This window comes from Accipiter gentilis, chromosome 33 (genome assembly GCF_929443795.1).
Source record: "Accipiter gentilis chromosome 33, bAccGen1.1, whole genome shotgun sequence".
Taxonomy (NCBI): domain Eukaryota; kingdom Metazoa; phylum Chordata; class Aves; order Accipitriformes; family Accipitridae; genus Astur; species Astur gentilis.
In genome coordinates, this window is record NC_064912.1 from 2,490,329 (window position 1) to 2,507,469 (window position 17,141).

Consider the following 17,141-nt stretch of genomic DNA (forward strand, 5'->3'; position numbering starts at 1 on the left):
TCTCCAGGGATTCAGAAGTGCTTGATCAGGGCAACACCAACCTCCTTCCCTCCCTTTGTGGGCAGTACCTGGAAGTTGATCTCAAAGCGCATCTGATAGTCCCACACTTTGATAACTTTGTCGCCAGCAGTGAGCAGGTACCTGCCATCTTTGCTCAGCGCCAAGGAAGAACAGGACAGCTTGTGCACGGGAGACACCTGAGGACAAGAAATGGCACCAGCAGCATTAACTGAGCTAGTTCACGTCCCTACTTATGCTTCAGCAAGAGGACACGAGTGTGACAGCACAGAAAACAAAGACAAGCTCAGGCTCACCCTGAGCACGACCACACCAGGATAGCTACAGGCTTGCCACTTGTGTTTCTTGAAGGCTGTGAACTCCAGGATGAGCTCTTCTCTCATTTAGCCTCCTACAGTGACACGAGTGCCCAAACCCCACATGACATAAGACGTCAGTGCATGAATTTCATAGTGTCCTACCTCTCGCACCAGTCGTCCTGTTTTTGCAGCAAGCACAAGGATTTTATTGGAAGAAGTAGATACCAGGAGCTCGCCTTGAGGCACAGGAGCAAAGCAGACTTTCACTGCAGAGTCCAAGGCCGTGCTGTTCAAGTCGAGGATGCTGATGTCCACCCTCAGCAGCTGTGAAACAAGGAGCTACTGAACAAATGTCCTGGAACAAACACTGCAGAAGCCTCAGGATTGCTCTTGTGGTTTTCCTAACAGGAGGCTAAGGAGTCCCCCAGACTCTTCCCTTCCCAACTAATGAGGGGCTGCAGGGTCCAGGCAATGTCCCCTACCGCGTAGGAGAGCAGCTCACAAAGAGAGGTCAGAGCTGACAGTCTACACTTCTCCAAATTATCTTTCTAGAGGGGAATGAAGCTGAAGAAGAAGAAACCTTGACTTTGTTGTTCCTATCTCACAGAATGGAAAACAAACCTCATTGTAAGCACCCTGAGCAAGTGTCTGCTATGCAGGGAAGGGCCCTCTCCAACACTGCTGGTGCTCAACACCCTTGATCTCTCTCATCTGATGCAGCTTACGGGAGTTGCCCCTCCAGCCCACGGCACCCTGCAGCCCATGATCCCTCCCCTCCCCACCCTCCCCCAAGAACAAGGGGAGCCTACTGGGTACCTCATCTAGAGAGCAGGCCTCCATCACAGTCACAACGTACTTGGAGGGACCCACGAAGGCCAAGAGACGGCTGTCCCCACTGACCACCAAAGCATCCGGGCCACTCCCGGCATCCCGGGCTACCACATTGCCTGAGGGCCACAGCAAGAGAGAGAGTGAAGAGAGGAGAAAAGTCCATACTGCAGCCAGCTCACTCTGTGATGGTGCTGCTGACTGGTAGCTGCAGCTTCTCCTGCCTTCGAATCAGCCTTGGGCTAACATTCTGGCCTGAGAAAGAAGCAACCTCTGTCACAGAAGATGCTACAAATTTTATCTGCAACACCTAAAGCATGCAGGGAACCACCTCAAAGACAAGGTCTACATACATGGCTCATGGCCTGACTGAACGTGCAGTGTTTTCATGTCTGTGTGTTCTGCTCAAGGAGAGCAGAACAAAGTCAAGGGAATAAAATTGATCTTAGTGTTTATTTTTTAACATTACAAGAAGCTGTGACAAGGAGCTATGAATGTGAGATCTCAGCTGCAGCCTGGGTGTCAGAACCCTGCACAGAACGAAGTCAGTGCCGAACGCCACCACACTGATGTCAGTCTGGTAGGCAGATAGACCCAAAGGTCTAAAAATCACAGAAATCACAGCAGTTCTCTGTATTTATTCCACTACCAAAATTCCACTGTTCTGTCCCTGGAGCATGGCCAGGCAATGAACACAGGTTCAGAGCAGAGTCAAAATGGGAAGGTCCAGCTGCAGCACTGACACCAAACTTGGGTGATTTTGGACAAATCCCCTGATCTCTCTGAGCCCCTGTTCTTTCTCCACCTACTTCAATTGCACATTTCTTGGGGCAAGATCCTCCTCTCTGTACTGTATTGCATAACGGAGCTCCCTTTCCCTGCCCAAGCTTGTGCTGCCACAGCTCATTTCAAAAGCATACATTAAATGCGACATTGACGTTTTCAAGCTGCCTTGCCCCTGCACTGCTTCCCCTGCCTGCGGCTCTCCACCTTCTCCATTCACCAGCATAGTTCTTTGCGGAGATGTGCTGCAGGCAGGATTAGGGAAATGATCCAGTTTAAACAAATTAAACTCCACATCCACAGAATAGAAAGAGTCAGGGCTTGGGCATAAATAAGTCTCTGCGATTCCAGCCCATTCATGAAGTCATAACACCAAGCAAGGTGAGAGCATTTGAACCAGGATGGGTAGGGAAGGGTTGGCAGTCACTAGGGTTTGCTCACACATACCGTATAAACACAAATGACACAGCTCAGAAGGTTCGTCAGAAAATATCTCTGAGTAGGCTGAGTCTGGTTTGGCTTTGGTGCTAGGATGTCTGTGCTAATAAAAAAAGAAAAAAGGCAACCCAGAACCCCAGAGTCTTACCCAGGACTCTCAGGACATGGCTTTTCTGCACCATACAGCTGTAAAGAGCCAGAGTTCCCTGCAAACAGGAGCTGAACATGAAATTGCCATCTGGTGAGAAGGTCAGTCCAGTGATCACAGTGCGGTGCTGCCTGAAAGAACGCAGAAGACATGAAAAAGAGGAGAAAAAAAAAACCCAACACAAACAAACCTCCAGAAAGCAGTAGCAATATTGAGTGCAACACGGTGAAGAACCCAGGAGAACAAAATAATCAGGGACAGGCAGAGGACCCCACCATGCTCACGCCTGCAGCAGCCCAGGACAATCGACACTCCAACTTTTCGGAAAACTGAGCAGCAAGCACAGCACTCCAGCTGTCCCTGGATGGGACATGCTCCCTCTCCCTTTGGAGCATCTTCTGCTTCTCATGCTGAGGCTCACAAGGGCTCCCTGTTCAGCTGCTCTCTAGGACAAGCTCTTTCCTACTGTTGGTCAACTGTGCACCGGGAAGTTATACAGAAAGCCCTCACAGCCTTCACACTTTGGACTTTTACCACCCAGAGCCTTGGCACAGCAGGCCTTCTCTGCCTGCAAACCACTCAGCTGGGACATGAGGATTGCTGAGCTCAAGAAAAGCACTTTTCTCACCTCCATGTTTATCACTGTGGCACTTGCCAGAACACCCAGTTAGACCCATACCTGCCCTGGTGCAAGTGCTTACTTGTGCTCTACCAGGAGATCGGAGGCAGCCAAGCTGAAGGTCCGCACCATCCCGCTATCAAAGCCACAGGCCAGGATCTGCTGGGTAGGGTGAAAGGCCACAGCACACGGCATTTCGTCTGCAGCTGTGAAGTCATACAGCTGCGGGGAAGAGACACACTGCAGGCACAAAGCTGGATAAAGCTCTACCTGGCAGCCACACCTAACAACAAAACAGCCTCAGACCTCCACCGCGAGCGTGACCCCCAACAGAAATCTGATCTTGCCTCAATGGATCTAAAGCCCAGTGAAATCCTGGGTCTTTGGGCATTTAGATAAAGCCCTTGGATATTATGTTTTGTGTTAAAAAGCAATATTCAGAAGATGGAGGAAAAGAAAACATTTCTGTTTAACAATACCTTTAGAAGCTAAGGCCAAATTATGCATTACGCTAAAATGCTCAGACCTCCATACTTCCAAAGAATTTCTTGCCCGTGGTACTCCCCCTATGCTTCAGGGAGGATATTTAAGGGCCCTTGAACTGTGGAGCTTTGATAACCAGACCGAACAGAGACTAGGCAGACTATTAATAAATGCGAGACACCTACTGACTCTTGTCTCACCTACCTGCTGCATGGAGACAAGGTCCCAGACTCGGATGGTATTGTCCTGAGACACCGTTGCCATCTGCTTCCAAATGCCCTCCACTGAGAATGCCAAAACAGAGTCCTCGTGAGAGCGCATGAGGGTGTTATAGTCCCGGGACTGGATATCCAGGTAGCCCAGATTCCCAGCAGCGGTTGTGCACAGGACTTTGTGGCTGTCCGGGCTGATGCAGACAGAACTCACTGGAGCCTCATGCTCTGGGGAAAGATACAGGAATCAGCAAACTCCCCTGGAAAAGGAGCAGCAGCAGCTGGAACACGGCTACCGAACCAGATTCACATTTAGGAAACTAATGCACATAAGGAATAAGCATTCCACGACCTGAAGATTGAACGATTGCAGGTTTGAGTTTAGTGACAAATTAGTCTCTGCCCTTTCTAGAAGTCCCCAGGCTCTGCTGTTAATGGTGATTGTTTCAAAAAGAGTGAAAAACTGCTCAACTTCTCCCCTAATTTTTCATGGACAGATCAGCCGTGGATACGAGGGCACAGAAATCAAGATGGAGTGCCTGCTCTCACCCAGGAGATCCTCCTTTTCTCCTACAAGATTGAACATGAATGATTGTCGTTGAAGTAGAAGACTTCCAAGTCAGTCACCCCTAGAGACAGCAAGCATAAAAGATGCCCTTGTTCATGAGAATTGCTTTAGGAGACGTGGCAGTGGAGCTCTGGCTTCACAGCAAGAGGCTGATGGAGATGTGGAGCTCAGAAGGGCTGCTCCCAGCTCTACTCACCTGCCTCTAAGACAACAGCTGAGAAGTCCAGTGGCCACAGCCGCAGGTAGCCATCTTCTGAACCCGTGGCACAGAAGGTTGAGGAGATGCTAATACTGTTTATAGCGATCCCAGGGCCTGAAAACCCAAAAAATGACACTACCTTGTACAGCTGAAACAAGAAAACTCAAACTGAGGGTTACCTCATCCAAGAGCTGAGTCCAGTGGTCCACCCACACCAGTGCCTGAAGTCTCAGAAGCAGCAGCCAGGAATCCCACGGTGACTGACAGTATAGGCTGAAGAGTCTCAGCTAGCCCTTCTCAGGACTCAAAACATGTTCAGTCCCTGTCCCTTTCCAGCACTCCTCTTTACCACAGTGCAACTCTCACCAGGCACAGAAAATTCTTATCACTCATTAAACATTGCCATATTTTTGCCTTGAACAGGATCTTGTAGCAAGGGATGTCCCAGATAATTGCCTGATATACAAACCCCTTTCATTTCCATGTCTCACATCCTCTCTGCAGTGTAGTGAGAAGGGAGAGAGCATACAGATCTATGGAAACTGGGATTTTTTGATTCAGGTATAAAGTCCATTTTGATTCAGATATAAAGTCCATCCTGAGAGCCAGCACTGCTACCAGGAGGACACCCAAGGACATCGTTTCATCTCCTCTTGGGTATTTTTTCGCCCAGGAAGCGAGAACCAGAGTTACATACCTCTCAAAGGGGCATGCTCTAGATTAATTAGCTCAATTTGCCGAAGTAAACTATGCACTAAGTTTAAAGATATCAGAGCAATCACACTTGAAAGTGAATTCTTCCCGCTGTTAAAATTAATGGAAGAGCTGAAAGCTGTACTACTTAGTATACAGCAACAAAGATTTCCCAAACACTCTGCACAGGCTGAATAACGAAAAAAGCCCCGAATTCATCTTTTTCGTCGGTCTGCTTAGCTTTCTTTCCATCTCTCCATTAAGACTCCCATCAGCAAATTAAGACCTTGTTTCATGTTTCTAAAAGTAGTGTTTCTCTGAAAGTGCAATCAGCATTTAAAATGCTAAAATTCTTTCTTAAAATGATACTTTGCTGTACTAAGATTATTTGCAGTACTTGAGGCAAATAGCTAGCAATGATCTAATCAACCCAAAATAATCCTTAGCAGTAGGTAAATAGCTGGTTTATTTTACTAGAGATTTGTTTGAGTTCACTTCTGCCCCTGACAATGGTTGAGGTACTCCCCTGCCAGCCCCCTCCTCCCTGCCTGCAGATACTCCTACCTGTGCCGCTGCTTGCCTTGTCCTGCCACTGGCAGCCCTGGGGCTGTGCAGGCAGGAGCCGCCGTACGCTCTTCATGCAGACATTCTTGTAGTCCACCTCCAGGACGTGACCGCTCTTGCTGCAGACAAAGCTGTAAAGGAAAGAGAGTCTTGCTCTGGCACGCCAGGGTTAAGAGGGGCTGTGCTGGTGTGGTTTAGTAAAAACCCTTGGTTTACGTATTAAACTGTTTGCCTGATGGAAAGCAATTCTGGTTCACCGTAACCTAACAGGTCAACGAGGTGTCCAAAGGCACCTTTCCATGCACTACCCTACAAATCTACAACCAAGTCAGAGCTTCCTATTTTATGTCTTGTCCCTTTGAAACATTAATTAACAAAAGAGCTAAAAGCTTGGCATAGACTTCAGAAAGGAACCTCTCTGCCACAGGACACAGCCCAGGGGAATGCAGGGCCAGCTGAGCTGACAGCTCTGCCTTTATGGAACAGTATGCAGTAGCAACAAAGGTCTGGCTTTGACAATTAAAATAAAACAACAAATAAAAGTGTGTATCTATCTATATGCGAGAGGATATGCACCACACTCCTCCCACTGCCAAAAGAAAGCTAACCACAAGCTTCAGGTTGGGGAGAGATTCACTAAATACAGCAAAACACTAGTACAGTAAGAGGAAAGACCCATTTCTTGGGCTATTCTGCAAGCAGCTGAACCTCTTTTGGGAGGTGAAGCATGCTGAGGAGGGGAGAGGCTCTCCCAGCTCCAGGAAGCACCTCTATTTTGCAGGGAAAACCCAAACAAAATGCCATGCTCCTGCAGAGGAGGGGGAAGGAGGCTGCTAAAGGCAGCCGAGAGCCATAGAGCTCCCTCCTGGCAGGCTGCCCTGCGGATGGATGACAGTGGAGCCCAGCAGCCCCTTACAGTGTGCGGTCCTCCGGCTCCCGCTCAGCCGTGTGCCCTTCCTCGAAGGCCAGGTCTGTGAACTCCAGGGAATGGTACTCGCCCAGATTGATGGGACACGAGCGCAACGCTCCACTCCGCACTCTCCACAGCCTGACGTTGTCCCGGCCGCATGATACCATCCTGTCCCGGGAGAGACTGTGTGAGGACCAGGGCAGGACTCTCCAAGCCCCTGGTAAAAGGTCAGTGCCCCAAGGTCCACCACCTGACAGCAAGGACTGAGAACAGGAATGGTAACCGCAGCACCCTACTCCTGCAAGCCTGGACGGCTGCAGCAGCACAATTACCCCCACAGCCATGCCAGAACCAATGCTTTTGATTTATTTTCTTTGCATGCTACCTGGTATCATCAAAAAAAGCAATCTTCAAGGCCTGGATGTCCACATCCGTGTGCGCTTTGGCCAGCACAGCCACCTCTCCGCCACGGGTCACCTGAGCAGTGTTCCACACCACCACCATCTGAAGCAAGAAAACATGATGGCAGAGCTCCCCAAACATGGAAACCTTGGCAGCAAGAGCTTTTCATCACAGCAGCTGACCAGCTGCACATATGGGAGCCTGCTTTGGAGCCAGGCACAAAGTATTGATAACAGTCGAAGCAGGGGAAAAAAAAAAACCTCTCGCACAGAGTGTTTAGGACAGTCCAACAGCTTTGCAAAGCTTCACGGCAATATACTTGTCTGGCATCCATAATTATAGGTTCTAAACCCCAGGGCTGCCTGGCAACAGGGCTCAGACTTGGAAAGAAAATCCACAGAGGAGTGGGAACCCTGCCTGCTGAGATATAAGAGCCGTACCAGGGCTGAGCTGGTCTGCAAGAGCTGGAGGTAGCACGTGTCCGGCTGCACTGGCTCTCACAGCACTTTGCTCCAATGCAGGTTTGAGTGCTGGCAGTGCCCATCACGAGGGGCAAGAGAGTCAAACCCTTTCCCCAAAGGAAAGGAGGAAATGGGTGAAGAAATGCAGGTGATTTGATGCTCTGCATTTCAGAACAGTATTAAAAACAGACACAGAATCACCTCAGAGGCTGGGATGGGCTGAGGCATCACCCAGAGAGAGGTGCTCCTGGCCAGCCCCCCAGCCTGCCCTGTTCTCCCATTCTGCTTTCACCCTATTGATCCCCCCTCCCCAGTTTCAGCTCCCCAGCTCCCACCCGGATCACAGACTGCTGCTGCGTGCTGGGGAAAAAAACAGAGCACTGTTTGTTTTTTCCTGCAGGCAGTACACAGTTAGCGATGGCACAGCTAATTGCTGGTGGTCGTCAATAAGGGATCAGTGGATGAAAACAGTTCCACGGATAAAGCAAAACCCCCAGTCCCATGAAACAATTTTATTTTTGACTGCTACACATGGGATCTGCGTCATCCCCTAGCTACACTAGTGGGCGGTAGCTTCAGTGCCCAGCATCCCTTCCAGCAGCGATGCCTGCAGTGCTCAGAACTGAAAGATTAAACCTTGCATCTTGCCCTAAATGCTATAAAAAAAAGGGGGGGTTGGGGCTCCAGTCAGTGCTGAACCTCCCATTTCAATTCCCATTCCTTCACTATGTGCTTGCAAGCCTTCCAGCTTGAAATGCCACACAAAGACGCGTCACCCTCAGCCCTGTGGGCCAGAACGGCTGCGGAGGCAGGCAGCACTGCTGCTCCTGAGCCTGCAGCGATCCCCGTAGGGTGCAGGCAGAATCACACAGCCACCTTCATCACCCTGCCTGGGCTTATAGCTGGGACCACACCAGGGACAGAAACAGCCCCAAAGCTCAACCCGAGCAGGTCTCTCGGGCTGCTTCCAAAAGGATTTGTTTGCTTGCAGCTTGCAGCTGAGGAACAAACACTAATAAGCATCAGGTAGAAGGAAGGTATTTTCTAAGCAGCTAATGAGAAAGGGATTTCTCTCTGACTACAATGAAGAACACGTCTAGGAAAGCCCAGAGCAGAGGTCTGTCTGCAAAATAACTACATAATCTGGGAGAACAGCCATCTCATGTCACTTGTTCACAGGGCAGGGAAACCTCCAAAACCAAGTTTCAGTTCTCACCGTTTTGCCGTGCCCATCCTTTCCGACACCACACAGAACAGCTCCGCTGTAGGAAAAGCTGCAAGAAGAGGCCACCTGCTGAAATGGAGCTCCTTGTACCCCAAGTGCATCTCAGTGAGGAATAAAAAGGGACAAGTTCAGGGTACGGGGAGACAGCAAGACCTGAGGGATAAGCTCAGGAGGCAACTGGCAGGGTATCAGCTGTTCTGGGCCAGCTGCCAGCTTGTCTCAGTGATAAACAGAGGCAGATGAAGGAGAGCTATAATTCACCCCTGGTTTATCACACACAAATAGCACAGAAAAGCTGCCATGCAGCAACTTAACCCACCTGAACACATCCCTGCGCCCAGGCTGAAACCCACCTTAGGGACGAGAGGGAGTGGACGTGGGTTTTAAACACTGAGAGGCAGCTGCCTGTCGGGAAGTCCCAGAGACGCACCACACTCAGGGAACCAGCCTGCGCGGAAGCCAGCAAGGTGCTGTTCCCATTGAAGGCCAGCGCCGACACCTGTGGGAAGCACCAGTTTAGAGGCTCTCAAGGAGCGCTGGGACCAGGGGTACCTCTAGGGTAACAAGGACAGTGCTGCCGCAGGGCTTGGTAAGGAGAGTTACGCTCACCTTATCTGTGTGTCCAGTGAAGAACCTCTGCTCTCCAGTCTGGATCTGCAGGGTCACTATAACAGCATGGCAGGGGTAGACCACTGCAGCGTTGTTTTGAGTCCACAGCACCTGCAGCACCGAGACAGGAATGAGAGGGCTGCAGATCCTCCAGAGGTGCCTCAGGTCCTAGGCTGGGCCCACAGAGATTTCTGCAACAGGAGATCTGCTGCACGTGTGCAGGTGAGAGGATGCTCTCCCATACAACAAGTACTCTTCTAACTCGCAAAGGAAAACTACAAGCCCAGTCGACATCCTACTTAATTCAGTGGTTTCTCATACCAATCAGGTCTACTACATGAACAGCAGATACAAGGAAAATGATGTTGTTGGCAGAACCTTGAACTGGCTGAACCAAAACAACCCTTTCTTTACCTTAACACAGACCGCAAGCTGGGCTCCTGCAAGGCACAGTGCCTCATGGAAACAATCCAAAACACAGCCCTTCCTTTCCAGACTCCTACAGAGCAGCTCTAATTTTAACATGTTAAAACACAGACACCGTGAGATCTAAAAGGCCCCCATAATTTCTAATTCATCATTGTAACAATGGAAGACCCATGCACAAACATAAGCTCATGCCCATCTGCTTTGGGGTCATTTTCCCCATCAAGTGCAGGAAGGGTGGCACTCAGCTGCCTTTCATGCCTCCAAAAAATCAATACCCTGGCCACGTGATTACAGATCAATTCCCGAAACTGTTTAAGCTACCAACCCATCTGGTGCTGTAGCCTCCAAAGCCAATAATCATTCTCAGCTTCAGGATGGGATCTGGTAACAGCCTCTGGAAAAAAACAGACAGCACTGTCACACTTAAGAGCTGGACTGAAGTCCTCCACCCACGGGGCCCCTCTGTCCCCATTGCTAGTTTCTCTCTAAAGCACAGAGGCAGCTTTGGGTTCTCTGCCGGTAGAGGGAATGGCTTTAAAGTATTTAACCTGGCAGAAGTCAAATCTGGTGGGAAGGAGGAGCTGGGATTTCCCAGTGTTAAGCAGCTCTCCCACCCAGGCCAGGAGGTTACAACCAGCCCTTCCCAGTGCCCTGGGGATGCCCAGAGAGCCAACAGCTGCTGTGGGAAAGGCTGTCCTCTTACCCTGCAGGCAGAGGCTCTCCTGCTGGATGGCACACCTGGTCCAGGGCCCTTCCTGTACACGCTCTGGGCAAATTAGTAAACATATATTATTGGCTTAAGGTCAGTTCATTTGAACACAGGGTCCCTCTTTCAAGACAAGTAAGATACTAGTGGAAAGGAGAACTGCTAGTCAGAAAAATGCCAGCAAAAGGACTCCATAGAATTAACTGAAACTCCAGCCTGAAGCTTGCATTGCTGGGTTCACGAGCATCAGCTGTAAGTGTCCCAAAGCCACCCTTGCGCTGCTGTGACTCCTCAGCGCTTCACCCACCTCCTCTGAGCTGGTGTGGACAGCTTGGATGGTTTGTTTGCTCCTGTGGTGAGCGTACACGTGGATGCCACCGTCACTGACTACTGGTGACTGCCCAGTGTCCCCCGCACTGTGAGGTCCCTGGTTCTTCTCTAGTTCCTGGTCTGCAGCTGGCATGGCTCTTGGAAGCCCCGGGGCTGTCAAGTTAACCTCAGGGATGCTTTTTGTAATTACAGGACACCGGCGCGGCATCTGAGAAAGAGCAAAGCCTCAGACAGATCAGCCCTCCTCCCAGCACTTTCCACCCACCACAAAGGCAGAGGCAGGGAGACACCCGCGTCTCTCCTGAGTGACTCTTCGCAGCGATACAAACAAGGATGGAGCAACATGGAGGGCGAACCTGTGGCCAGGTATGTTAATCAGCCACTCTCATAGAATCACAGAATCACAGAATCATTTAGGTTGGAAAAGACCTTCAAGATCATCGAGTCCAACCATCAACCATGCCCACTAAGCCATGTCCTGAAGTACCCCATCTACTCGCTTTTTGAATACCTCCAGGAATGGTGACTCAACCACTTCCCTGGGCAGCCTGTTCCAATGTCTGACAACCCTCTCAGTAAAAATTTTTTTCCTAACATCTAACCTAAATCTCCCTTGTCTCAACTTGAGGCCATTTCCTCTTGTTCTATCTCCAGCCACCTGACAGAAGAGACCAGCACCCACCTCACTACAACCCCCCTTTAGATAGTTGTAGAGAGCAATAAGGTCTCCCCTCAGCCTCCTTTTCTCCAGGCTAAACAACCCCAGCTGCCTCAGCCGCTCCTCATAAGACTTGTGCTCCAGGCCCCTCACCAACTCGGTTGCCCTTCTCTGAACACGCTCCAGCACCTCAATGTCTTTCTTGTAGTGAGGGGCCCAAAACTGAACACAGGACTCAAGGTGCAGCCTCACCATTGCTGAGTACAAGGGAACAACCACCTCCCTAGTCCTGCTGGCCACACTATTTCTGATACAGGCTAGGATGCCGTTGGCCTTCTTGGCCACCTGGACACACTGCTGGCTCATCTTCAGCCAACTGTTGACCAGCACCCCCAGGTCTTTTTCTGCCGGGCAGCTTTCCAGCCACTCTTCCCCAAGCCCGTAGCACTGCATGGGGTTGCTGTGACTGAAGTGCGGGTCCCGGCACTCGGCCTTATTGAACTTCATACGATTGGCCTCAGCCCATCGATCCAGCCTGTCCAGATCTCTTTGTAGAGCCTCCCTACACTCAAGCAGATCGACCCTGCCTCCCAACTTGGTGTTGTCTCTCCCTACACTCCCAGTGTTGTCCGTGCACAGTTCACCTCCTCCAGACAGCAAACCAGAGCCCCAGGAAAGATCCAGCCTTGAACAGTCTCTACAAGAGCTGCCCTCTCTCCAGTGAGCAGAGAAGCCTAAAAGCACCTGGCCAGCTGGCTCGGCACATCCCAGTTCAGAACAGCAAAGTGGTCGCGCTCCTCATTTTCTCCCCCTCCGCAGTGTGAGAAGGATGGCATCCCCCAGTCCCTCTCCAAAAGCCCATCACCACATTGTCTGGTAAGCCAGTCTGAGCACCAGCTACCACATCACCACCAGAAGGGAAGGAGAAATCAGCGGTGAGGGCAGCTGCCTGCCATCTAGACTCCACACACTGCTCTGCTCCCTGAGGGCACCTGATCAAGTTCTTTAGTCTCCAGTCCTCATTTCCTATCTATAATTTGAAGACATAACTATTTGCTGCCTCAGCTGAGACAGGGAGGATAGATGTCTGGAGATTATGAGGTACTCGGCATTTATCTTGTCTCTGCTCTGTGCTACGCCAGACTGAACCACCCAGTCATTAACTGCGGGACTGCGGTCAACAGACCATACCCAGATCAGCTGTAAATGACAACAAGCAGCTTCTATGTCTTAAATAAAGGAACTCAAAGACAAGATGTGGGGAAAACTCCATGGGAGGCAGAAAGGAAGAAGTTGCAGGCTCTTCCACAGTGCACTTACAGCTTTGGGACTGGTTATCTGATGGATGAGGGACAGTCGGTCACGGACTGCTTTGGTGAGTGTCACCGGCTGGGGCAGCTGGCAGAGAGGGTCTCCTGAGACTTGGCCACCTGGGTAACACGAGGAGTGGGTTGGGCTCTTGTGGAAACCCAAGGCATCCACCCAGGGTGGCACAGCCTGGGCTGCTGTCCCCAGCCTTCCCACCTGCCACATGACCAGTGCAGCTCTTCTGGATGGAGTCATACGGCACCTTGGACCCTTCGGATGGGAACCTGAGCAAAATCAGAGGAAAGCGCCATGTAATAGGGATATTGCAATGGCACCTAGGAATCCCACTTGATAACTCACTGTTATCAAGCCTCTTCACTGTCTCCTGTAAGATTCCCCATTTTGTCCCATCCTCCCCCAAATAAAGCCTCTCCCAGGTCTGATCTACACCATTACTTTCCAGAGGTTAACTTGGCACTGCACACTTCAGGCAACACCGCTATGCTGATGACTGCAATGAGCTGCAATTTATGACCGACATGGTTCTCTGGCAAAAACCTCAACACGGATGGGAGCCCAGCACCGAAGCTGAGGAAAGTACGCTTACAACTGCCCCCCGAAGAGGCATTACGGTCGATGACAGCTCCGCAGCCCCTATCAGACTACCCTTTAACTTAGCAAGAGGCTGAAGTGCTCCCTAGGAACAGAACACACAGAAGAAATGCTTGCATTATGCTAAGTTAGCCACAGGAGCAATCTCAGCAAGAGACCATTGAGAGAGAGGACTGGTGTTAATGCCAGGCACGGGAGTGCTCTACAGCCTTTTTCCTGCCCCGAAACATCACCAATCAGCAATTAAGCTGACGAGGGTAGATGTGTTAATGACACCTAAATGCTGGAGTTGTGGTGACCAAAATGTTTCCACTCGAGCCCCAGGTTTGTCTGGATCTGTCATTCCTTAAGCGGCGTTACCTGTCCTGCTTTCTCCCGGGAAACAGGGAGGTCTCAGAGCCGCAGTGGGTTCAAGTGCAGCTGGGAGCAGCCATACCTGATGTAGTCATAGAGGTCATGCCACTTCTCTCCCTTCGGGACAGGGAAAGCCATTTCCCGCGGCATGGGAGCGACCCCGCGGCAGGCCAGGTCGGCTTGCCGGGCCTCGGAGAAGGTCACACCTGGCAGTACAAAGACAAAGAGAGTGAATTCTCCAAGGCCCATGGAGCTAAGTGAAATCATGTTTCCTGTGGGACATGGGCACAAACCACTTCCCTCGTTGAGAACACCTGAAAAACAAAAATTACAACCCTGAGGTCTATTATAAACTAACACACCTTTGCACAGGAGTATTCCTGAAAATATCAACCTCCAAAGAAGACCCCAGAGCATAAACCCTTGGTATCGAGTTATAAATCCCCCAGGCCCAAGATCCACTTAGTTTTCTATTCAGTGATTCAGCAGTTTCATGTGATTTGTGTTAAGGCTCTGTTCTCATTTTCCTGTCTGTTTCCTTCATGTGTTTGTAACTTCATGGAAGTCTTCAAGATATAAGAAATTTCAGGAATCAGAAAGCAGCAACTATAACTTCCTCCTCACTGATGCTTTCCAGCAGGCCAGTCGGTTCAGGCAGATTTCCAGCACAAAAAAAGAAAGGCAGAAACAAAGGTTTTGCCTCTGCCACACTGAGCAGGTGGATAAAAAAAGTAGGTTGGAAGATTTCTGAGATGGAAAAAGCCACAGGCCCCTCCGGCAGATAAAAGCACAGGCCTTGGAAAAGCGAGGCTTGGTAACACCTTTAATTTTTTTCACCTGAAAAAAAATTCTAACCTTGATAAGATATTTAACTTTGCTTTTCTCATTCACTTTTACAGCTAGAAAATGAGAGGACGCTTTCCTCTAGAGGTCGGGAGATTGTATTCACCAGCACACATGGAAACCTAACATCATACCAAGTATTTTGCCCTTTCTGCTTCATATCGTACTGCTCCAGTAACAGCAGCCTAGCGCTCTGCCAGGGCTAACGACCCTGCTGGCACCACACCTGCAAAAACAGCTTTAAAGCCCCATGGGTTCCATCCAGGCTGGGTTGGAGTCACAGGAGAAACTGGAGGCCACCCTGAGGTTTCAGCTCCTCACCTGGATCGAACACCAAGTCGCTCGTGCAGAGGTTTTTCACCAGCAGGTTGGAGCAGAGCTTGATACTCTTCAGGTGGCTGTAATGGCGGTTGAGGTAGAGGGAGAGGATGGAGTGCAGGTCAAGCACCAGGCAGGTCCAGCGCACGTCAGCAGGGGCTGATCCCACGAGATCTGGGGAGGAGAGCGGCAGGTGGCAAAAGGGAAGATGGGAAAAGATGCTACAGACCTTGGACCGCAGACCTTGCGGAACGGGAGACGCAAGATTTAACATGGTTAAGTAAAAAGTATTTACCAGGCAAGACTCCCAGCAGGCTTGGCTTGTCTGTGCCAAGATGAGAAAACACGCCTCATAGCTCGCTACTGTGGCGCAGGGGTGGGGAAGGACAGGCAAGCAGCCCCGCTGCCTCTGCGGACCTGCGCCCGGCCTGACAGTGCACCCCACTGCTTGGGAGAATGGGGATGGGGGACATCCCTCCTGGGAGCTACCGCTCCAACCTTCCAGCTGCTGAGGTTCTCCTGCTCAGGACCACCACTTTTCCCCTTCCTCAAACGCATCAAGTCAACTTCTGAACTCAATTTGTTTCCTAACAATTTATTTCGGTAGTGACGTGCCAGCCTGGTCCCAACTGTGCCGCAAGCAGCAGCGCCTGCACCACGCACGCTCCTCACCCCGCCTGGACGCCCTGGCCGTGCGGTCGTACACCGAGCCCTTGGCTGCTCCACAGATGAAGGGGAACTGCAGCCAGGTGGCTGTGGATTTGAACTCCTTAAAGAGGTTGGAGAAAGAGATGCGAACCACCTGGTTTTCCTGGGAAGACAGACAAACGCGCAGAGCTTTAGTCACCCTGGTGGCTTCGGCAGGGAAATGCTGCAGAGGAGAAGGCACCTGGCCACGTCCCCTGTCCCCACTAGAGATGCCACGAAGATGGAAACCATCTCCAGCCTGGGGTAACCCACCAGCAGCAACAAAGACCAACCAAGTTCCGCACTCCCCACGCACAGAAGACCACCGCTGCCACCCACCCTGGTCCTCCAATCGGGCCGCGACGCTAACGACGGTGATTTAACGAGGCCGCCACGCGTCACGTACCTCGGTGGCGACGTCCAGGTGGACGACGAAGTGCTTGCGGGGCATGGGCTTGAAGAGCAGGTAGAGGTAGCGCCCTGCCAGCCCCAGCGACTGCGTCCCCGTCCGGGGCAGCTGCAGGTAGCTGCTGGTGGGGACAGAGCCCCGGATCCGGTAGACGGTTCCCTTCAGCCTCGCATCCTTCCGAAACCACAGAAAGGGGTGATTGGGGAGCGGGGGGAGTGTCAGCGCTGCCCACCTGCAACCGGTGTCCCCCACCCCCCTACCCCGTGGTGCCGGTGCCCCCGTTACCGTGAGGGCGGCCACGTCCCCCTCCCTGGCGGAGCGCTTCCACTCCTCCACTCGGAAATGCTTGAAGATGTTCAGGTAGGGACGCTGCCAGGCTGCCGGTACCGGGATCGGCGGGGGAACGGTACCCCCGCCCGGACGCCTCCTGTTACCCCCTGTACCGGGGACCCCGCCGATGTCCCGGTATCCCGAGGTCCCCTGCCCTGTTGACACCGCGTTATCTCCGTGTCCCGAGTCCCCCCCAGCCCCGGTATCGCCCTCGTGCCCCAAGCCTGGTGATGCCGCCGGTACGTCCGTGCTCCGAGCCCCCCCACCAGCCCCGGTGACGGGCCCGTTACCTCCGTGCCCCGAGCCCTCCCCCAGCCTCGGTGACGCCCCCGTTACCTCCGCACCCCGAGTCCCGCCAGCCCCGGTGTCGCCCCTGTGCCCCCAGCCCGGTGACGGTCCCGGTAACCCCGTGCTCCGAGTCCTCCCGCCCCGGTGACGCCTCCGGTATCTCCGTGCTCCGACTCCCCCCAGATCCAATACCTCCCCCCGAGCCCGGCGACGCCTCCGTTATCTCCGTGTCCCGAGCACCCGCCCCCCCGGTGACGGCCTCGGTACCTCCGTGCCCCGAGAACGCCGCCCCCGGCCCGCCGCTCCCTGCCGCCATGGCGCGCGCCGCCGGCTCAACCGTCCCGCGCGCGCCGCCCGCCGCCCCGCCCCACCGAGGGGAGCGCCGGACGCGCGTCACGTGGCCCCGCCCC

The 17,141-nt window shown here is 52.1% G+C and overlaps 1 protein-coding gene across 8 annotated transcripts in view; it reads right to left on the bottom strand.

Annotated features, from left to right (window-relative positions):
- Nucleotides 1-17,069, bottom strand: part of WDR90 (WD repeat domain 90) — a 32,000-nt gene extending 14,931 nt beyond the window's left edge. For 4 of the 8 annotated variants that reach the window (XM_049791799.1, XM_049791798.1, XM_049791797.1 and 1 more), the window contains exons 1-24: nt 16,999-17,069; nt 16,399-16,598; nt 16,111-16,287; nt 15,690-15,828; nt 15,021-15,191; nt 13,939-14,062; nt 13,107-13,174; nt 12,903-13,012; nt 10,902-11,132; nt 10,592-10,654; nt 10,214-10,282; nt 9,460-9,570; nt 9,204-9,349; nt 8,842-8,899; nt 7,148-7,266; nt 6,769-6,930; nt 5,853-5,983; nt 4,593-4,709; nt 3,821-4,056; nt 3,216-3,355; nt 2,515-2,645; nt 1,134-1,264; nt 480-641; nt 69-197 (exon numbers count right to left, since the gene is read on the bottom strand). In XM_049791799.1, the coding sequence (XP_049647756.1) occupies nt 69-197; nt 480-641; nt 1,134-1,264; nt 2,515-2,645; nt 3,216-3,355; nt 3,821-4,056; nt 4,593-4,709; nt 5,853-5,983; nt 6,769-6,930; nt 7,148-7,266; nt 8,842-8,899; nt 9,204-9,349; nt 9,460-9,570; nt 10,214-10,282; nt 10,592-10,654; nt 10,902-11,132; nt 12,903-13,012; nt 13,107-13,174; nt 13,939-14,062; nt 15,021-15,191; nt 15,690-15,828; nt 16,111-16,287; nt 16,399-16,598; nt 16,999-17,047 (3,174 nt within the window). In that variant the 5' untranslated portion in view covers nt 17,048-17,069. The remainder of the gene's footprint in view (nt 1-68; nt 198-479; nt 642-1,133; nt 1,265-2,514; nt 2,646-3,215; nt 3,356-3,820; nt 4,057-4,592; nt 4,710-5,852; nt 5,984-6,768; nt 6,931-7,147; nt 7,267-8,841; nt 8,900-9,203; nt 9,350-9,459; nt 9,571-10,213; nt 10,283-10,591; nt 10,655-10,901; nt 11,133-12,902; nt 13,013-13,106; nt 13,175-13,938; nt 14,063-15,020; nt 15,192-15,689; nt 15,829-16,110; nt 16,288-16,398; nt 16,599-16,998) is intronic. The other 4 variants (XM_049791803.1, XM_049791800.1, XM_049791801.1 and 1 more) reach the window with 3 other exon arrangements.
- Between the last annotated feature and the right edge of the window lie 72 nt (nt 17,070-17,141).